The sequence below is a fragment of the Antennarius striatus genome, chromosome 11 (genome assembly GCF_040054535.1).
Source record: "Antennarius striatus isolate MH-2024 chromosome 11, ASM4005453v1, whole genome shotgun sequence".
NCBI lineage: Eukaryota > Metazoa > Chordata > Actinopteri > Lophiiformes > Antennariidae > Antennarius > Antennarius striatus.
Window position 1 is genome coordinate 8,609,619 of NC_090786.1, and position 23,409 is coordinate 8,633,027.

General features: G+C 41.7%; 1 protein-coding gene across 1 annotated transcript; it reads right to left on the bottom strand.

Moving 5' to 3' along the window:
* Positions 1-8,366: 8,366 nt before the first annotated feature.
* LOC137604203 (coiled-coil domain-containing protein 6-like) lies at positions 8,367-23,165 on the bottom strand. The gene is made up of 9 exons (XM_068328181.1): positions 22,847-23,165; positions 21,600-21,749; positions 19,003-19,131; positions 17,437-17,540; positions 16,964-17,124; positions 16,010-16,166; positions 12,043-12,143; positions 10,489-10,610; positions 8,367-9,582 (listed from the first exon to the last, which is right to left on the bottom strand). Exons 1-9 carry the CDS (start codon positions 23,099-23,101, stop codon positions 9,385-9,387), a joined length of 1,377 nt encoding a protein of 458 aa, XP_068184282.1. The 5' UTR covers positions 23,102-23,165; the 3' UTR covers positions 8,367-9,384.
* Between the last annotated feature and the right edge of the window lie 244 nt (positions 23,166-23,409).

Below are 23,409 nucleotides of genomic sequence, written 5' to 3' on the forward strand. Positions count from 1 at the left end.
CTTTACTCAAGCTTTGCGTCCAGTGTGGCTTTGAAGTGGGAGAAAGCTCGGTGCAAAGCGCATCAGACCTGTCTGCGTACAAAGTAGACTTGCAACAAGATGTTAGTAAATGCGTGACTTTAATAATGACAGTATTAGTAATCCCCTTAACATGATAATTACATTGCATAGTGATTAAATCAAATAACATCTCCTCTACGTTTGCGCAGCAACAACTGTATTTTTTTTTTCCTCATTGCACCATCTTCTTTAAACAAAAAAGGCAGACAACCTGGGATTGATATATTGTTAAAGGAATAAAACATAAACACGGCACTCACCTCAGCATCTGCAACAACAACCGCAGGACCCTGCAGAGCTACGGGAACTTTCCATGTAGGATGGTTTCGCTATTAAAAAATGCTGTCTTTGAGAATGACTAAATACGACCAAAAAAAAAAAAAAAAAAAAAGGCTTCGTCGCTCATACATGCTCGTTTTTCCACAGCATTGGGGTTTGTGATGTCCGTGTGTTAAGAGAGCATCCTGCACCAACAACTCATATTTTCGTTCTGCTTTGTAGCCGGTGACAGAACCGGTTCAAAGCTGTTCTTGCTGGTCCAGCAGCAACAGCATCTTGAGCGCAGCTATCGGAGGAAACGCGCTGTTTATCCTTGCGCGCCTGGCGCGCTCAGCTGACGGAGGACTCGTCTGCGCCTCAAGATGTGATGGTTTATTCTGTTTGTTTTTTTTTGTTTTTTTTTTACATTTTCAGTGCTTGTAAGTAAGCGTTCAGCGTCAATGTGTGCTTACACAAACACAAAAGCAAGAACCTAGTTTCCGGGTCGTTCCTTTTTAAAAAAAAAAAAAAAAAATTTATATTCAAAAACAACCTCCTGTATCAAACTGAAAATGCCTCCGTCTGCTGAAGCGCAAAGTTGGACGTTTATATGCTGATGAAGGGGAATTAGGTGTCAGGGTCATGTCTCTCATGGAACATTGTGAACATTTCTATCAGTCCAGTCTGAACCGGTTGGTGGGGGGGTTGATGTTGATTCTCCGAATCGGGTGGTCTTGGCTCACCCCCCCCCCCCCCCCAAACTTTGCAGATTTCTAATTAATTGAAAACACACAATGCAATTAAGACCATCTGTTCGTACAAAAAAATAGGTTTCCCTTATTTATTTGAGCCTGAATTCAGTTTTATTCTAAATATTTTGAGTTAATTTTTCATCAGTGGGTGTACAGCAGGACGTTTTTGACATTGTTTCATTAACATTTCATTTAATATCAAACAAATAACCATTCCGCTCAACACCAGCATTTTGCAGGGAATACATTCATGTTTGTCACCTCCATTTACTAAAACTACATTTCTGTTCTTGAAAAATACATTAATTCAATGATCCATAAAACAGGTATACTGTACTTACATTTGCGTTATCATCCCCCTCACATCATTTACTCAGTATTGGAGAATTGGTGTTGAGCAAACATTTTGGAGGTGCTCAAGAGGACGATAGCAGGCATTATCTTTTCTTATCTACATGATGCAGAGGAGGAAGGTAGACATTCAGTGTGTACAAGAGACCAGGTGGAAAGGTAGCAAGGCTAGAAGTTTAGGAGCAGGGTTCAAGTTGTTCTTTCATGGTGCAGATAAGAAGAGAAATGGAGTAGGAGTTATCTTGAAGGATGAGTTTGTTAGGAATGTCCTGGAGGTAAAAAAGAGTGTCAGATAGAGTGATGAGTCTGAAGCTAGAAATAGAAGGTGTGATGGTCAATGTTGTTAGTGGGTATGCTCCACAGGTAGGAAGTGAGCTGGAGGAGAAAGAGAAATTCTGGTTGGACTTTGATGAATTGATGCAGAGCATACCTAGATGTGAGATAGTTGTCATTGGTGCAGACTTCAATGGACATGTTGGTGCAGGAAACAGAGGTGATGAGGAGGTGATGGGCAGGTTTGGTATCCAGGAGAGGAATGCAGAAGGACAGATGGTAGTTCACTTTGCAAAAAAGATGGAAATGGCAATAGTGAATTATTTCTTCCAGAAGAGGCAGGAACATAGAGTGACCTATAAGAGTGGAGGTAGGAGCACACAGGTAGACTACATCTTGTGTAGACGGTGTAATCTGAAGGAGTTCAGTGACTGCAAAGTAGTGGTTGGCAAGAGTGTAGTCAAGCAGCATAGGATGGTGGTGTGTAGGATGACTCTGGTGGTGAGGAAGATGAAGAGGGCAAAGGCAGAGCAGGAGACGAAATGGTGGAAGCTAAAAAAGGAAGTGTTGCATGACTTTTAGGACGGAGTTAAGACAGGCTCTGGGTGGTCAGGAGGTGCTTCCAGATGACTGGACAACTACGGCTAATATGATCAGAGAGACAGGTTGGAAAGTACTTGGTGTGTCAAAGCACGGCGGTTCCGGGTTCGAGTCCCGCTCTGTGCAGAGTTTGCATGCTCTCCCTGTGTCTGCGTGGGTTTTCTCCAGGTTCTCCGACTTTCTCCCACTTCCAAAAGCATGCACTTCAGGTTGATTGGCTGGTCCCAAATTGCCTGTAGGAGTGAGTGTGTGCGTAGCATGGTTGTCTGTCTCGGTGTGTGGCCCCGTGGTGCACTGGCGTCATGCCAAGAGTGTCCCCCGCCTCACACCCTATGCCAGCTGAGATAGGCTCCAGCTCCCCGTGACCCGCTCCAGCGGATAAAGCGGCAGAAAATGAATGAATTAATGAACTTTATGTACCAACATGTCTCAGCAGAATGATTAAAAAGACGACCTGATTGGATAATTCCACTGGTAAAGACGCTCATTAGCTCTTGAAGTGATTACAGCATGAAAGGGGCAACCTTAGACCCCTCAATCATTCACAAGAAAAAAAAAAGAAAATGTCAAACATTTAGTTCAAGAATAACATTTGACAACAGGAGGATTTTACCATCTGCAACTGCGATCACAACATCCATCATATAAAATATCATCAGATGATTCAGAGAATCAGGAGAAATCTTTGAAATAAGGGGCATCTATGAAAATCATCACTAAATATCTGCGACCTTTGACCCCACAGGTGATGCATCATAGTAACTAACAACTCTCTGAAGTATTTAACAACATGGGTTCTGGAACACTTTGGAAAAACCATTGTCAGTGAACACAGTTCATCTCTGCATGTGTTTCTGAAACAGAAGTTAATGTCCACGTTAAGCCCTGAAACTAAATAGTCTTTGATAAATACACAGTAGCACAATATGCTGCCATCCAGTCTATTTCAAGGACGTTCCTGTTTATTTCAGCAAGACAATGAAGCCACATTCCGCCGCCCTTATTGCAGAATGGCTTCAGAGTAAGGGTCAGAGTCCAGGTGGGATACTGCTGTATATTTTATAGGGAATAGTTTTCTAACTGCTAAACTTGTAAATATATCCATCCATTGATGTTTGTGATTACTAATTCATGAAATAATTACCATTCACATAGCAGTGGAAAAATCTGATTTTAACGAAGGTAATTTATACAATTTTATATGAATCAAACCACAAATAAATAATACATCTCACCTTCAAAAGTGAAATAGATTATTATAAAATTATTTACTGCAAATGGGGTTAAATTGGCAGAATTTGCAAAAGAAAAGCAACCCGAGCTGATGCATCTTAAATCACGTAATTTTACGATTCATCCTGAAATTGTGCCGAAAAAAGATTATATGAATATGTTGCTGTGTTGTGGAAATACAGTACAACAAATTTTAATTCAGGGATGTCGCGGGATGTTGCACTCTCTGACTGCATTGGTTCTAGTTTACTTTGCAGCAGGTTTGTCAATGCTTGTCCAAGAAACACCAATCATGATTTCTGAGAAAAAATATTGTCATTTTTGGCATCTACAGTTGGGAGGGGAGCTGTGATGCTGATGCATCAATTGTGGATGCCAACATATATCTCAGCTCATTATTCAATTATGATGGAATCAGGAGGAAAACAACAATCCTGACTCCGCAAGGTAAAGATGAGGTTACAAATAAGAAAATCAAATAACTACTCTTCTGTTGGGTCTCTATGGCTTACAATTTCAGACATTATCGAAGGTAAAGGGAATCTGGGCAAACATGAGAACCTTATCAGTAAAGATGGACTTCAAATGTGTAGCTATAGTCTTTGACAGATAAGGCCATCTCCCATCAGTAAACGACCATTAAAGAGACAAAAGGCCTCCACATTTTGTTATAGGAAGAACTATGGTTAAAAATACAGAAAATATTTGCAATGCACTGGGAACAAAACTGTTATTTAGTTTTGTCAGGAGCTACATAGTGGATACAAGACTGCAGACATACTGGAGATAATGGTCAGGGAGTCAAGAAGGTCAACCAGGCTGTGAGACCAGGATGAGTTCTTACAGGAAAGAGAAGACCACAGCTTTTACATAGCTGAAGATCCACCTTACAGAGAAGCAAGGAATATCAAAGTATGGATTGTCTAACAGCAGGGAAGAAGCACTGCCTCAAAAACAACAGACTGGAAACACACACTGATTTTTGACCACCAAAAACTGATGCACCAGCAGCACAACTGCCTGTGACTGATAAGGCTTTTGAGCAACATGCCAATCCTACTACTAATGGCCGGACAGTCGGAGAACAGGAATCCAACGAAGCAAGCATCTTCCACAGAACAGCTTTTCCCCTTAGAGCTCAGAGACATCACACACCTGTTTTTGCAGTGGCAATGACTTCCAGTTGAATTTATGTGCACCAAGTGTTTTTGTCCTGAGCAACTAAATGTGATATATTTTGTCATAAAGGATAATGGGATGAATTACAGCTTTCATAAAATATACATGGTATCATTATTTGATGCATCTGTACAGTGTGACAACAGAGAGGTAAGTTTCTGTAGTCATACCGTAGCAGAAAATAAAATGACCATGCCATTCTCCTAACCGCAGGTCAGTCACACCTTTATCTACTGTTAACCTATAGTCAGTGAATAAAAGCTGACAAAATGAGCAGTGAAAGAAATAAAAATTAATTAAAAAACAAGTGGAGCAGAGCCAGAATGGGGCATGGATGAAGAGAGCACACAAGAAGTCAAACTGTTTTTGACACTGGGGGCATCTAGAATTCTTCAGGAACTTTGGAACTTTTTCCCATGGCTGAGGTCTGCTGCCAGGAAAGGTCTCACAGAAAAGATTTAAATTCTATAATCTCCTTCTGCCCGAAATATCAAGTGAATAACGAACAAAGGCGGAACAGTTATTTGTACTCTATGCAAGCATTACATTGACATGCTGCTCCAGACCAGTTTGAACCAGATGCAGTGCATGTTGGAGGCAGGCAGCAGGCATATAGAGGGGTGGGGAGTGGATTACAGAACAGCTATGATGCACAGCAGTGTTACTATTGACTAATCCCACACTTGGTGCTCATTTTGTCTTGCTTGTATAAGCTAACATTCCAATGAACGTATTGATACATTTCTGGCATTATGTATGTGGGGTAACTGTTGTGTGAAACAGGCTTTTCTGCTTTAATAAAGGACTGTCTTTGTATGGAAAAGCAAAATTTAATTGAAATGTCCACGTTGCTGCCACATGATCTCTAGTGGGAAAAACAAAGATCTTAAGATCAGTATAAGATAAGATAAACCTTTAATAGTCCCACAGTGGGGAAATTTGCATGGATGTACTCATTGATTTCATTATACCATTTGGATCTGTGTCCTCTTTGTCATTGTGATATTACGATATCAAGCATTTTGAGTGCATAGAAGTCGACCTAAATAATGATTGGCCCGTATCTAATCAGTGCGGAACATCAAACTTAGTGTGAACTCTGTGCCCAGCGGAGGTCAATAATATCCTCCAGCCCCAGTAGTCAGAGTTTAGACCTCAATAATGGACATAATTTTTCTTAATATGAAGCTAGTTTTCTGCACCCTGTCAATTCATCTAAGCTGCTTTTAATCATTTGATACTGCTGATTGACTCCAATAGTTAAACTAGAACCAAGAAAGTCAGAGACTGTAACATCCCGCAACTTAGCTTTGACCATAGATCAAAGCTAGTGCATAGGTTGATCAAGGGACTAGCTTTGATCTATGGTCTTACTCACAGTGGCCTTCTCCCTCGTCTTTCTATCTTATCCGGTTCCTGAGTGTACAAAAGTTGAAATTTGACCTTGACCTAGTTTTCTCCAAGGTCAAGGTCATCATCTCATGTTCATCTCCTTTGCCGCTCGAGTAGTGTTTTTTGTTTCATCTTTCTATCTACAACAGTTGCAAAGATATTTGGTGGACTAACGGACGGACGAACGGATGTACACACAAACACTGACAATTGCAATACAAGCGGTATGTAATTAAACTGAACAGATGATGTGTAGAGAACTCTGAACTTTTTGACGATTTTGATATCAAGGTGCCAAAATATCATGATCCTTAAATATTTACTCTCTAAATTAATATACATAACACCACCAGTTTATTGTTTACCATTTATATACTGGTTTTACAACATTATTTTCTGTAACATAAGTGAATTACATGTAGAGTTACATGTAACACACTGAAACTATATTGCAGTTGAGTTTCTAATTCTTAACATTTTGATAAACTAGACAATTTGTTTGGTATTGACATGTTACAATATGTAATCTCCTTAAGCCTTTGGAATGTTTTATTCTTTATATACAATGTATGTCAAACAGTATGCTCAATATAAGAATGAAAAACCATCTTATAAACCCAATCCTATCAAAACACATGTATCGGTTACTTCTACGTAGCTGCAGCACTACTACTCATCCACAGAGTTGACTTGACATGTTTAATAACCCTTTTTCTCCTACAATTTTGTAATGTATGAGAAAGAACACCCTGCTGTTCTTTTCCGTAACAGGTTTGGCTAGTGAATGCATACAGAGCCACCCTGCCGTCTGGATAAATGTCTCTTGGTTTGGCCACCTAGCCCTATAAAGCTCCAGAGGTGAAAGGTCACTTTAGCACCCAGCATGGCCACCCTAAGCCTCCAGTCCAGATTCCTGCTTGGATTAGTTCAGGTTGCCGGCTTCAGCAGCAAGGGAGAACACTGGAACAAGATAGAAAAACACAGGATACACTATTGCTGTATCACAGTTCTCAGCAAGCCTTTGGACAAAGATGTACTCATATTGCTGTTATGATGGGGTGTATATTTTGATTCTGGTGTGTTCAAACCGGCTTTATCTGTGAATGGGCCCCAGTTTCCTGTAGAAATGTGAAGTAAGCTATGCATATCAAACAAAGAGTGTCATCCCTGCACTCTCCTCCAACCACAGGTTTTTGCATATGCTTTACAATATTCAATGACCCTGGAAAGTCTGGTACTGAGCCAGTTAGAACCAGTTTAAACCAATGCAGACCAGGAAATACAAGTTTGATAGCAGCTCGGAATCAATGGAGCTGCAGTGCTTAAGAGGCTTATCATAGAGTATGTTGCTACTGATACACTGAATAAACATTTTGTCCTTATAGGTTTTCTCTTGAATTAGAAATACACTTTATCACCTTGGGGAAATTATTTGGTCACTACTTTTAATCATTTATTTTTGTCAAAATAAACAACCATTGGAATTAAAACTGTTAGTTGATATGGTCATGACTCAGTTCTCAAACTGCAACTCCCCAACAGCAACAGTCTGCTCAGATGCCTGGCAAATCCCTTAGATAACACCTGACTCAACAATTCTTTCAGGAAATTATATTAACATCCGCACAAAGCTAACTTGCTCCTCTTTGGCAAGTGCAAGTTCAACTGTGGCAGTATTAGATATTTAACCTTGTGGGGGACATTTTTTGTTGGCCCCCACCCCAGTCAGGCTGCAGTCACCTGGCAGTCGTTGGGATGATGATTATTATCCAGCATTGCAGTACACTGAATAATACTGTTTTAGGTTTCTTCCCAGGAAACTAAAATACCATTTGCATGACGGTGTGTGTGTGTGTTGAGGGGATGGGGGAGAGCTACCCTCCCTAAATATCTCCTCACACCAAAACATCACCAATCTTGATTTAATTGCGCAAATAAAACATTTTTGAATGTTTAGGTTTATTACATATTATATAACTTACCAACTGCTGGAAGGTCATCACCTAATCGAGTGTGAGTGGATATGTTGGGCATTTAAAGCACAATTGTTTACCATCAACGGCTTTTGGGTTTTGCATAACCTCATGATGCTCATAAGGAAACACCAAAGCAAAGATAAAGTAAAAAAAATCTATCCAATTTAACATTGGCAAGCATTTATACGATTGATCTTCTGTTTGGAATCACTACTTGTAGCAGCTCTGAAGAATATAACTATTGTGTTAAGAATAAGCAATACATACATAAAAGCGACAATTAATCACAGGATTGTCATCTCAGGAGCTTTAATCATACATAGAAATTTAATTCAACAGTACCATTCATTGAGAATGTTTTAGCAGTATGTATATTGAGTGTAAAGAGCGTTATTTATTTATTTTTTTACTTTTTCTGATGAGAAATATCCACAATGATGATAGAAGCTTTTAGAAATACACCAGAGAGTAGAGCAGAGAAAAGACAGAGTACATGATTAAGTTGTAACACCTCAGACTACATCTTTAAACACCTTAAAAGGTGACAATTATCTGTGGTTTATGTACCAGTGTCCATCCTCTTTGATGCTTTTTTTTTCCTTTTCATTTTGCCAGAAGAGCAGCAGAGTATTGAATGCTTCCAGAAATGAATATAACTGTGGTACAAGCTCTGTTTGATCAGTGCCCTATAACAGAGAGACTCAAGGCAGTTTTCTATGACACCGCCCTAATCAAAGCTGTGAGAGTGGGGTGAACAGGAGTGGAGAACATTACTGCAATCGAGTGTCATTATTATAGGCATGGAGATAATCCAAAACATCCATCTATCGAGTCATTTCTGTAGCCATACATCCATCCAATGAGCCAAGCATCCTATCAGAAAACATCACCATAAAACATACTGTATGTGCTGTTTGTGCTTAGAAGCCACAACAACCCCAACCAGCTAAAGTCCCAAGCAAATAAAAGAAAAAAAAACAACAACAAAAAAACATGACATGTACAAGACAAAAGGTGGAACAGGTAATTGGCCAACAAATCCAAAATCAATTATTTTTAGTCCATCCATTCTTTTTAAGAGTAGTTAAGTAGCGCCATGTGTTGAGCTGGCAGGCGGCTAGCTTCACCGAGGCGAGCCACCATCCTCTTCCTTTCTCCCTCAATAACTTTTGAAGCTGCTTCTCTTGTGGAGTTGGTAAAGATTCAGACACCTGAATTCCAAAGCTGGAAATGATGGAAGCTGCTGTTGCAGTAGCATCGTGGCCTTCAGTGGGCGCGCTCATGCGCAGAGACAGAGACTGTGTGTTGCGTTAAGGCTGGGAGGGAGGCTGCTGTGCTGCTGCGTGCTGCGACATAGCTGCCGGGGAGGACATGGACTGAACCATGGGCTGAGCTGGTGGGGGGAGTGGAGGCTGAGCCTGCTGGGCCCCTGAGTGCGTGTTGGGGGAAGGCGGGGGTGTTGGACGTTTGAATTTGTCAGGACTGGTGCTTCTTCTTGGAGAGGGCCTCTGTTTGAGAGAGCAAGAGAGGAAAAATGAATCCCAGCATTTTAATGTCAATATTTTAAGTTTTACACAGATACAGATCTGGTACACTTGAATGCCTGAATGTAAAAAAAGGATTTTTATTTTTGTTTGCTGATTTTATTAACCACTGAGGGTAATAGGACTGAGTAACAGGGCTAGTTAATGTGGTGTTTCTTCCACTGAGCTGTTTGTCATGACCTGAAAAATAAAATTTCAGTCAGAGGAATGGAAAAAGAATAAGTGGGCTTCAGAGAAAAAACTAATCCGTTGGCGGTTCTGATCTCCTAGACAGTCATTCCTCTGAGTGGCGAGGGCACAGATACTAAAGAAAACTTCAAACAAAATTAAAGGTAATCTGTGGAAAAAGACGCTCACATGTTCATGAAACTTGGGTGACTGTGAGCGGGATAGTATCATGCTGGAGGAGGACTGATTTAATGTTAGTTAACTGGTTTTAAAGCAGCATATAATTCTTTCACTGAGAGCCAGAAATGTCTGTTCATGTATAAAACATGAAGGGCTTGGTGTGTGGAACATGTCACGTATGAAGACTGTAGTCAGAGCTCAGCCATTCATAAGGGTGAGTGATGATGTGCATCCTCAACATGCTGCTGGGGGCAGTGCTCAGGAGGTGAACTGACACCTCCAACTGCCAGCTCACACTCCGAACTGTTTCTTGGAAGGCATTATTCTTTACATCTGTGCTAAATTTGACAAACCAATAGAAAAATGATCGATGTCAAGTGTAGTTTTACATTTGAGTTAAATATTAGAGTGGCTCTCTTTGAAACTAATAATTCACTAAAAACATTTTCAACAAAAACTGGAAGATCCTGAAACACTACATTCTGTCTGATGACTACTGAGGTGCATTTGGATGTTACTCACCGCCACAGCGTGAGAGGAGCTTCCATGAACGTGCAGGGCGGGGGTGTTATAGTGGGAGATGGCAGCTCTGGAAAGTGTTGCTGGGGGGGTGAACCCAACTGTGTGGCCACCATACGAGAGACCTGTGACAGAGACGGGATGAAGAGAATTTACACTTGCATTCCTCATTTGTCCAATGATATTATATTTCAAATATAACTACTTCTCTACTTGGTCTGAACTTCGACTAATAGGTAAATAATATTTGCACCAGACAAACAGAGCAGAGAAAACAGTGATGCTCTTGTACCTCTGATCCACGTTATCACTGAGCAAATATTTTGCCTGTAATTTGATATCTTGCTAAATCCCACAAAAAAGACTGGCTAGACTTCAAGTGGATCAACTGTATTTGAAATTTTAACTCTGTGCTTTGTAAGAAAGATAACGCTTGTTTACCAAGAATATATTACAACAGCCCAAATTATAAAACCTAGTCCATTACCCTTTTTAAGTTTTCTTACACACACGTGCTATTAGTCATTGCCATCCTAACATTACTTTTGTTGTCAGCAACAGATAATTATTACAGTTTAAAATTTAAAAACAATCAGTGCAGTCGTTTATTGTGAATATCTGACAAACATTTAAAAAAAATCTAGGCTGATTTTGTTTTTCCTGGTGAATGGGCTACGACCTCAGCATCTGGTTATTGGTATTCAGTAATGGTCGATGGGTCTGAAACAGATACCAGTGAAAAGTGAAAAACACTTAGTTTGTCACAGAATCTAATCATAAAAATTGACTTGTTACGGATATGTTTTTCTCATGAAGTATGATGACTTTATGATTCTTCTGATCAAAAGAAAAAGCTGCATGGTGAATAAATGAACAGAACAATAAACTGATAAGATCACTGAACTCCTTCACTGACCTTTACAAACATGGCAACAGGAAAATAATTTTTAGCTGAACTATCAATGTTGAACAAATGATTGGAGGCTCAAAAGGGCATAGCCCCCTGAAACAAAGAGTGTTTCAGTAATTTATAATTGAATTAGAGTGAAATTATTGATAAGAATTTGTGAAGATTTGAGAAATGCTATGAGCATTCTCACTGTTCTAAATTGTTTCATGTTCATCCAAACACCAATCTGTTAACACATGTGCTAAAGTTATTTGATTTTACTATTGCTTGTGGAATATACGTTTCAAAATTCAGTTGACACAGAATAATTTTCAATGACAATAAAAATAAGGTACCCAACACCCCCAAAAATGTTCTACATGGATTAAGACGATTCACAGAATTGATTTAAATTTAAATTGGCGGATATCTATTACCCAGTGGACAATTGTATCGGTGCCTTTAAGAGACTTAATTATCAATGAATTGTTTCACATTTAGCAGGATGTAACAGTTTAATCTTTAATATTTAGGTAACTTTGCAAAAAACAAACAAACAAACAAACAGAACCTCAGATACAAGGTGTGAATTGATATCCTTGGTGATTGATAATTATACTGCAAATGTGCTGTCACTTCAGAAAACTGACCATTTTTAATATACCCACCAGGTGATATGGGTCTGCTGGAGCTGGGGGAGGGGGTGTAGGGGATTGGGCTGGACACAGTTCTTGCTCGCAACCCTTGGGCAGACATCTCATTGAAATACCTGAGGATGAAATGTATAAGTTGAGAAAAATACGATGAGAAAAAGGTCATCACAAGATGAATTCAAGGTGCTGTGGGGAAAAAATATGTTTCCGCACAAAATAACAGCCAATAACAACCCTATAAGATGCAACACAAAAAGCTGCTTTAAAGTTACTTGAGCAACAGACTACGATGTTCTGTTAAAACATGCTAAAAAAAAGTTCTCTGCGCATGCGTGAGCAGTTTCCTCTGCTCTGAGTGAGTTTGTTGTGCTTAATTTTGCGTTTTTTTCTGTTTCTTTGTATATTATTCTAACATAAATTTAGATAATGTATAGTAATATGCTAGTGTACTCCTGGGAGGAGTTGATGTCTCTGAGGGTCAAAGGAGACCCAGCAACACGCGATCTCATCCCCATCGAGCTCCGACGGAGATATCGCGGATGCCGAGCGGGTCTCGTTGAAAGGGCGACTCTAACAGCTAGAGCCGCTAACCGGAGGCGAGTCAAGCCCTCCGTCATCATGGGGAACGTGCAGGACTGAACAGCGCTACCGGGAGACCAGCTTGATTGTGTTCTCAGAGACGTGGCTAACTGGCGGACGTGCCAGACGCTAACGTCGAACTAACCGGCTTCTCCTCCGTACGAGCGGACTGGGACAAGAACACCGCCGGTAAGAAGAAAGGAGGTGGATTAATCATCTACACCAACGATAGATGGTGCCATCTGGGACATGTGACGGTGAAATCAACACTGTGTAACCGCGATCTGGAGCTAACAGCTGTTAGCATCAGACCCTACTACCTGGCGCGTGAATTCTCACACGTTATTGTCCTCGCTCTCTACATCCCTCCACGGGCGGACCCTGAGACTGCACGAGACACCATCTGTGGGACCACCTCCGCTCTTCGGACCCGGCACCCGGAGTCATTATTACCGGTGACTTTAACCACGTCACCTTGGACTCATCTCTCCCCACAATGGTCCAGTGTGTAGACTGTCCCACACGGAAGAACAGAACCATCGATCTGTTTACACTAATGCTAAGGAGGCATACACCGCCACCCCCCTCCCTCAACTAGGTAAATCAGACCACAACCTAGCATACCTTCAGCCCACCTACATCCCGCTGGTGAAACGGCTGCCAGCAACAACACGACAGGTCAGGAGGTGGTCCCCGGAAGCAGAGGAGATGCTGAGGGACTGCTTCCAGACCACCGACTGGGATGTCATTGTGGGCTCACACGGGGAGGACATTGAGGGGGCAGCTCAGTGTTTTACAGATTACATGAACTTCTGTGTGGACACCGTCAGGACAATCAGGTGTTACCCCAACAACAAACCAAGGAAGTCAAGGCTGTCCTGAACAGGAAGAAGCGGGCGTTCAGGAGCATGAACGAGGAGGAGATGAGGAAGGTCCAGCAGGAAGTGAGACTCTGCCTGAGGGAGGCCAAGGAGGCGTACAGGAGGAAGCTGGAGAAGCAACTGGGGTTCAACCAAGTGCGGGAGGTCTGGAATGGGATGAGAACCATCACCGGACACGGGAAAAGGCACAGCACTGTGGAGGGGAATAGTGAACGAGTGAATGAACTAAACAGCTTTTTCAATCGGTTCAGCTCCCCCACCACTCCAGGCTCCTCGTCCCAGGTCTCTCCCGGCCCTGCAGACCGCTCTACTGATGCTCCCTCCTCCTGTGCTTCCTCTCCTTCCACTTCTCCCGAGCCCACTCCAATAACTGCGAAGCTAAACTGCCCCACCTCAACCACTGGACTTCCAACTTCGCTACGACCTCCTGCTCCCACCACGACCGAGACCGTTATAACTGCAGACCTGGGGACGACAACACTGAGGAGACTCCGTCCCTATAAGGCTGCTGGACCGGATAAAGTCTCCCCTAGACTCCTCCGAGCCTGTGCTTCAGAACTGGGGAACCCCCGCAGCGATTGTTCAACCTCAGTCTGCGGCTGGGGAGGGTCCCGTCACTGTGGAAGACCTCCTGCATCGTCCCTGTACTGAAGAAAGGACGGCCTACTGAGCTCAACGATCACCGACCGGTCGCTCTTACATCCCACGTAATGAAGACCCTAGAGCGACTGGTCCTGGAGCTCATGCGTCCACAGGTGCAGGGTGCTATGGACTCTCTCCAGTTCGCCTATCAGGCCAAGGTTGGGGTTGACGACGCTGTCTTGTACCTCCTCCACCGCGTGCTCTCCTACCTGGACGCCAGGGGCTGTGCCGTCAGGGTGCTCTTCTTTAACTTTTCGAGTGCCTTCAACACCATCCAGCCGAGGCTACTGCAGCATAAACTGACCTCCATGGCTGTGGACCCCTACCTCGTGAGCTGGATCACGGACTACCAAACGCACGGACCCCAGTACGTCAGTATGGGGGACTGTTTGTCTTCTATGGTGACCAGCAGCACGGGGGCACCACAAGGGACTGTTCTCTCCCCCATTCTCTTCACCCTCTACACATCGGACTTCAAGCACAACTCGGATACATGCCACATACAGAAGTACTCCGGTGACACTGTGATTGTGGCATGTATCCGGGAGGGTGATGAGGGGGGGTACAGGGCATTGGTGGCTGACTTCGTGGAGTGGTGCCAACAGAACCAGCTCCAGCTCAACATCTCCAAGACAAAGGAGATGGTGCTGGATTTCCAGCGGGGACCCCCTTCTCCACAGCCAGTGATCATCAAAGGCAGTGAGGTGGAGGTGGTAGAAAACGGTAAGTACCTGGGACTGCAGCTAGACAGCAGACTGGACTGGTCACTCAACTCGGACTGCGTGTACAAAAAGGGGCAGAGCAGGGTGTACTTCCTGAGGAGGCTGGCCTCCTTCAACATCTGTCCTAAGCTCCTTCTCATGTTCTATCAGTCCGTAGTTTCCAGTGTGCTGTCATACGCCATTGTGTGTTGGGGTGGCAGGGCCAGGAAAAGAGATATGGATCGTCTTAACAGACTCATCCGCAGAGCGGGCTTAGTGGTTGGGCTGAGCCTGGACTCTGTGGAGACACTTCTGGAGAGTAGGACCATGTCTAAAGTTAAGGCTATCATGAACAACACCAGCCACCCCCTACACACCACCTTCTCCCAGCAGAGAAGCACCTTCAGCGGCAGACTGCTGTCACACAGCGCCTCCAGAGAGGCTGAGGTCTTCCTTCGTGCCCCGTGCCATCAGGGGGTACAATGACTCTGTCAGGAGGAGCGGGGGGAAGGTGGCGAGGTCAGCACGTGGTTGATCAGATTTAATTTTATACTGTTTATATTTAAATTTAATTTTATACTGTTTATATTTTAATTTATTTTTATAATGTCTATATTTTAATTTTATACTGTTTATATTTTAGTTATAGTTTAGTAATTAAGTCCTGTTAATGCTGCATGTGTCCGTTAGTGTAGTGTACTGTATGTCCTGTGGTATGTTCTGTGATGTCAGTTTCTTTTTCTAATCGTGTTTTTCCAGTATTCACTATGTAATGCCTGAGCAGTGAATATGTACAATTTCCTCCGGGATTATTAAAGTATCTATCCATCTATCTAAAAGTTAGCATGGTAGCATCAAGTACCAACCATATAACCAATCGTATGCTGACTCACTAACAAATTTGGATGATGTGTTAGTTTGGTGTTAGTTTGGTAACTCCTGCCTTTCCAAATGTGAATTAATTCTATGATATCAACAACATTAGGATAATTTTTGCATCACCGCTTCCAAAGCCAGATGGCACTTCAGGGTGTTGCAGCAACTAGGTTAACAAAGCTAGCCTTATATTTAGAGAGATGTGCTTGAGTGGTTTTATGATTGCACATCAGGTCGTCAAAACATTCCTGCATTGATTTCAGAAAGGACTGAGAAACCATCTGGGTACAAGTTGTGTTCTACCTTTCATCATCCATCTCCAAACTGGATTCACTCTCTGACAGTTGTCTGCACAGGGCCTCTCTGCGCTCCATTTCTCTCTGCAGCTTTCTCTGCAGTCGGATGTTCTCCTCCCTCATGTGTCGCTCCTCCTCTATGTACTGGGCACGCTTCTCTGTGTCTGGGAGGAGACATAGAAAACAAATTATAGCTCAAATGATCCGGTGTACATCCTGACCAGTGTTTATTAGCACATACAACTGCATATAAGTATCCCCCCCTCATTAAAGAATACAATGCAAGCAAACCCCTAGTGACCTCCAAAAAGCAGCATAATTTTGACTTGGCTTGCCAACCATGAAATGTTGGACTGATAGCGCCCTCCACTGGCAAAACGTAAGCACAGACAATTCAACTGAAAAGGATGTCTCAACTTTTCACCATTGACTGGTAGATTTATCCAAAATACGTAAGACTAGTACAGAATTTACACCAACTGTGTGAAAACCAATATTGTCTTTGTAGCAATTTTCTACAGATGAGAGATAAGTTCATGTTGCAATGAAATATTATTGATATACTTGCTGTTCAATTGATTGGTTTTGAACAAAAAATTTAATTGAAAATCAAAAACCATAAAAGTAGTAATTAAATAAGACATAGAGTGATGCCTCAAAATAATGACAACACAACAACACCACTAACCATGAGGCCTGTTGTTGCAGTTCTTTATGCCCTTAAAATGTATTTGGTGCACCAATACCAACCAGAGGTACTGAGGATGTAAAAAACTGTCAGATGAAGCCAAGAGGCATACTGTTCCAGTCTGTGGAAACCAACCCCTGTCTGGGGGCAGAGTGAATCAGCCCTTCATAGTGTATCACTGGATCCGTTTCAAATCCTTCAACATTTGCAGGCATCAGCCTCTTTAGAGATCTTCCTACTTAGGGTAATGTAACAAGTCAAGAAGCAACTTACGCTGTAGCTCTGTGGTGCGCAGGCTTTTCTTAAGCCTCTCTACCTCGTTCTTCAAGAAGCGGATATGCCGCATCATGTTCTCTGGCGAGTCTATCTCCATAGATATGTCTCTTGGGGAGGGAGGAGCTGATACGGGCTGGTCCAACTTTTCCTGGAGGATTCTAATTTAGAAAACAAACTGCAGGATTACTATAATTAATCAGCATTATTTTTAAGCGTGGTGATGAGGTTGACATTCAGAACCTTCACTAACCTTGCACGGAGATCATTAAGATTTAAAACATTGTGATTTCAAACTTAAACGGACATCAGCACTTATGTTAATTTGATTGAATAAATACATATTTGCTTTCCAATATGATGAGATGTGGATATGGACAGACTTTAAACCTGAGAACACAGGACGAAGATTCTAAAACTTACATCATCACTTGAGACCCAGACAGTGAATACATAATATGATCATTCCACACCTTTTCTCAGCCTCCAGCTTGTCCATTCGTTTCCACAGTCTGTTCACCAGGGCTTCTTGTTCTTGTTCTAACGTGTTCTCAAGGTCTATCTTCTCCCGCCTCAACTGATGCATAAAACAAAGACCAGAGAGTGGTGGTGTTTAGAAAAAAAAAATCATTGATGTCAAAAAGCATTCATGGCAATGCAAACAAATACACTGCAGCACAAACCCAGGGTCATTCAGGGATCTTTGCTTTCTCGTCGTCGGGGGGGGGGGGGGGGGTCACAGTGAAAATGCATGGTGTTCTATAGCGAATAGATGACTCTATTCAAGCTAGATCCATTTTGCATTAGAATTGACTTCATTTTTCTGTCAGACATATCATTTGGTTACATCTCCATGAAGGCAAAAGGCAGTGGTGTTTCACAAGTTTGACTTGAACGTATTCTCAAAATCATGTTTCCATCCATAGTCAACCAAAACTCCATGTGGTTGCGTACATTTTCACTGTAGTCTAATGAACCACTGAGATAATACAAAGTAGTCAGCTAATGTGTGACAAAGCAATAGATGCTTCCTATGTTTGCAAATGACTATATAGCACATTAAAGAAACCATATCATGAGGTAGTAAAAGGGAAATTTTAAAATATTAAGACTTACACAAAGCAAGCAGATCTTATGAGCGATTGTATGAGGACTGTGAAATGTTTTTTACTAGAATTACATTATTGTACTGTACTGTGTGCTGCTACTCGACAATTCATTTGTGGCTTAAAACCATGTCTGTTCCAACTCATATGAAGATTGAAGGACTTATAAAAATAACCAGTGCAAGTTGTACTACATTGACATTTATTACAAATGGAACAGTGTTCTCTTAGAACCAGTTTTACTGTGAAATAAAGAGGACAGACACAGAGCTTTAAAACCTGGAGCAAAGAATCACCTGAGGCTGAAAAATCAGCTGACGCAACAGAAAACAGTGACAAATTCAGCAACATGGGAAGTTTGTGCACATCTTCAACCCAGCAGCAGATATCAATAGTGTTTGTTTACCAAATATTAGAGCCAACAATTCAGTATCTTCCCTCTTGCTTGTTAGCCATGGAATGAATAATGGTTAGGGAGATTTTTTTTTTTTACATGACTATGAAGTCACAGTGACCTGGGTTAAAAGTTTAAGCAATTCATTTTTATCCTATTAGACTAAATTTGTCCATGAATTGGTGGGATAATGCCAAAAACATGTCCTGTGACTTTAGGGACCTTGATGTACAGATGCTACACTGATGAACAGCATGTGTGTATGTGTGTGTGAGAGAGCATGAAGACAGAAGCATTCTGTTGACCGCGCACATCAACAGGATAATTCTGTCATCAGAACACGGAAAAAATTACCAAGTGGTTTGGAACAAACAGATTTGAACAAGCTACAGGCCAAAATGTTCTTTCCAGCTAACATTCAGTGAGAATAATTAATGACTCTGAACCTTTATTACTAACTAATACTCTAAGTGAACACAGACGTTCAGGGATATGTTGTACTAGATGCTGACATTTTACAATCTTCATGATGCGCATACCTGTTCCAAGGTGAGTTGCTTTGAGATGGTTTCATTTTCCATCTTCTTGATCTTTTTCATAAGCTTGTTAACCTGGAACTCCTGCTCCTGCTCCAAGTGCTGCTCCAACTCTGCCTTCTCATGCTGGAGCTTGGATAGAAATCGGTAGGGTGTTGCACAGAGCGAGGAAAAGAAAAGGAGGTGGATAAAATGACAGCACAAAAGGAGAATTAGGGGTGAGTCACATGAGAGCTATTTGACCACACTGAACACAAGAACTGGTGTCAGATCATTTGCGTTGGACACTCAAGAGAACAACAAAACAGGAAGTTAATGTCATAATGCTAGTGGACTTCCAGAAGAGGGAACATTAGAAAATAATGATAAACGAGACTAATAATCAAGTTCAGCTGCTCACCAATACAAAATTAGGGTGTGGCTCAACAATGACTCAACATGGGATGCTTTTGTGATGAATTACATAACTGATTTTTTTTCATGGGGAAACGGATGCAAATTCATTCATAGGAGAAAACTAGAGATGGAAAAATAATCATTTCCATGATGTTACCAACAGAAACCACTAGAGCACCTAAAAATAACTGTCTTAAAGTGTTTTGAAATTAAAAAAAAAAAAGAATGTGATTTTACAGAGTCCAATGATCAGTTATTTTTTGTGCCACACCCAGTCCTACCATTCTTCTTCTAATTGACACATCAACAGCTATAGGAATTGTTGTGCCAGCACAAAAATGACAATGTCTGTTCAACATTTATCACATTTGAGTTCTTTCTTTTTCCTTCAAGCGGCTGTTGTTTTAAGCAAATCCGGAATATTGGAAAAATACTATTACATGCACATGCTGCGTATAAAACGATGACACAGTGACAGTTTGTCCTTTCATCATCTAAAGCATTATTAAAACAACTGGGTCAAATTAATTTGAAACATTTTTCCAGATTCTTCCCTAGATATCAGGACAGGGAAATTTTTAACATCATAGGTCTACAGTGCACAGGTCTTAGCATGTACTGAATGGCAAGCGCAATTCACATAGACCTACTTGTTGAGGCACCAAAATCATTTGCAGTTTTTCCAACAGATTGACAGTCTGAATATCGTGTTGACTTTCCACGTCAGCATTTTATAATTTCGCTTAAGCAAAAAACCTATCGTACACTTTTTTTTAGCAGCAGATGAGACACAGGTTGAGGAGACTTGCTCTGAGTAACTGTCTATAAAAACAGCTGAATGACGTGTCACTGAATGACACTGCACCAATCAAGAATAAAACAACAAGAAAGTCGACCTGAAACAGAAAAGACTGATACATAATCAGTGCATCTACCAAATAACAATGCCATACCAGACACTGGCTCAGTCTCTTACTTGTTTTCTCTGTATTTCTCTACAGTGTAATGCTTGATCACCAGTAATTGATCACGGATGGTATTGTGACTTTTGATTGCTTAACAGGAAAGAACACAGTGGCCAGCTCATAACAAACTCTCTTAACTCTTAACAGCACACAATAATATGCTGTAGAGTGCTCTTGGTAAGTTTAACACTTGATTTTTGTATATTACCCACATACAAACCTAGCTGAAATCTTGCAAAAACAACAGATTGCACACCAAACAAATTGTTAATGAATTTCTCTTGCTATTGGTTATATAAACATCAGTATTACAAATAGCCATACTCATTTATCTCCTTACAATTACAAGAGCATAACACATGTTCATGCATACACTCATATTATGCCAGCAGCATTTATGGGGGTACAGGCAAATACAGGTCTGTTTAGTGTTAACTGAGATGATAAGATAACAACAACCCAACCAATGCATCTGTATGACCTTAAACAGGGTCTGCTGAGGCATTTCCAGGTTCCCATTTCCTTACACATTAACAAACCAGTGGTCAGTCTACAGTTAGCCACCATGAATAGGAGCACATGCGTGTGCTGTGAAGATGTGTTTTCTTGGTTCAGTCTGAGTTTCACAACAGAAACACAGGGGAGTAATTTGAGAGTCATTTAGAGTAACTAATAGCTGTAGTTAAGTCATCTTGAGCGGTTCAAGGCAAATACATTTGATGACATGACGATAATGATCTGGCTACTCTGCTCTCTTACATGGGGACATACAAATGCAGTCTGCCAGATGAAGTTGAACACACTTGACAATACTGTATATTGCAAACAGTTAACTTAGTTGACCATTAATAAAATCTCTTAGTTTCAAGTTGATATTTGATAGCAAAATCTAATCAAATAGGCTCTTCTCTGCCATGTCTGATTAACACAACTCATTCATCATTCATCTTCTGCGCTTCCATCCGCCGTAGCGGGTCACGGGGAGCTGGAGCCTAACTCAGCTGGCATAGGGTGTGAGGCGGGGGACACTCCAGGCACGACGCCAGTGCACAGCGGAGCCACACAAAAAGACGGACAACCATGCGCACACACACACACACACACACACACACACACACACACACACACACACACACACACACACACACACACACACACACACACTCACTCACTCACTCACTCACTCACTCCTACGGGAATAACAAACCAGGTATTTACTGTGCTGCTCATATAACTCACTTGCATAAGCTTCCTGGACAGCTCATTGGTGAGAAATTCTTCCTCTTTCTCATAATTTACTGCCAAGGTCTCCTTTTCCTTCTGAAGGGCCTGGATCTTTTTGAACAAGGTGTTGCTGATAAATTCTTCCTCCTGCTCTGCTCTTGCTTGCTATAAGACAAAAAAGAGACAGTGGCAGAAACAGACAAACAGTGAAGCGAATGAACATGCATGTTTAGCATGCTATATTGTTTGATGCATACTTTTGACTAAATAATATGGTCGATTAACAAACAGACACCAAAGAAGAAGTAAACGTGTCCCTGAAGGACCTGGAGGCTACTGAAGTAACAGGTAACTAAAAAGGACATGAGGATAAGGGGGCAATAAGGAGACGCGCTGGAACAGCCTCAATGGCTAACGTTACAGTCTGATGACACGCCTGTCCTTGCAAACCCCAGTCTCATATTTTCAATTCCCATTCCTCCCTGCAGTCGTTTTAATGCTGAGAGAGATTGTCAGCAGTCCAAGAACAGTAAGAGACACAATGTGCACTAAACAGGCTGAGTTAGTTTAGCGTTCAGACATTACAAAGGCTGGCTCCGGGTGCGTTGTGGCTGAACTGCCTGCATGAGTTTGGCGTTCAGTTAGCACGCTAACTTTGGCCTACATACTTCCTATCAATCCAACATATCGTTTTCACATTTTTATGAAGCTGGGGTCCATTAACCGAGCATGAAAACACGTGATGCATCGGTTCTTGCCAAGGCTGCGGAAGAGGTATTTATTTCCCCCCCTGTTACAGTATCCCTGTAGGACGTAACGTATTGACCATGCCCACTGGTAAAGTAACCCAGCTGGAAGAATAGCTTCTCGCGTTCTAGTCTCTTGTATTGTGAGGTGCACACTCATTTAAAAAACAACAACAGTTCATTTTAATGTTAGCTGGTGGGCTAACTTTCGTAAGGATAAGCAACACCAAGCAAAACAAAGCAAACTAGTTGGCAATCGCTGCTCAGCTACTTAGCCAACGTTAGCCTACTGGCAAAAGGAGCAGCACACCTAATTAGCTCATGTTACTAAAGGTAGCAAAACATGAGTGTGTCTTGTTCCAAGAAATCCAATTTACAAAAAACATGAAATGTGTCGACACCGACTATTTAGCACTGATTTAACGACACTCGGTGTAGCTTACTTACTGACACATTCTATATAAGTGGCGTGGGTATGACAACTAGCTAGCTAGCTAGCTAGCAAACGATACTCACAATGGTGACGCTAGCTTTGCGGAGGTCCCGATTCTCCTCCTGCAGGGCTTTGCACTTGAGTTTGAACGTCTCTAGCTCAATTTTAAGAACTTTATTCTCCTGTTGTAACGACGCCAATCGGTTCGTCAGCTCCTCCAAACGAAACTGTGAGATGACTATACTCGGCTTTCCCGAATTTGAAGCGGAGGACGACATCGGTGTGGCCGAGCTGCTCCCCGCTCCGTCGGTGTCGCTCTCGCTCGCGCTGTCCGCCATGGCTGTGCGACAGACAGGCAGGAGTAGTAGAAATGACGGCAGCTGCAGCGTTTCAGGAGCGCAGACAGCAAAACTGTACACCGTATGACCTTGCGTACGTCTGTAGTAATAGCGCCACTGCTGGGATGTCTCCAGTATCGCATAATGAATCCAAAAATGCAATTGTTTTTTTAATATACCGTACATAATATAAGATCATTAGAATATATATCAAAGAATAAATCAAAGCGTGTAGCTCTATTATATCTGAGCAATGCAATCCTTTATGACTAAGTCATTATGAGTAATTAACATCTAATGTATTTTCT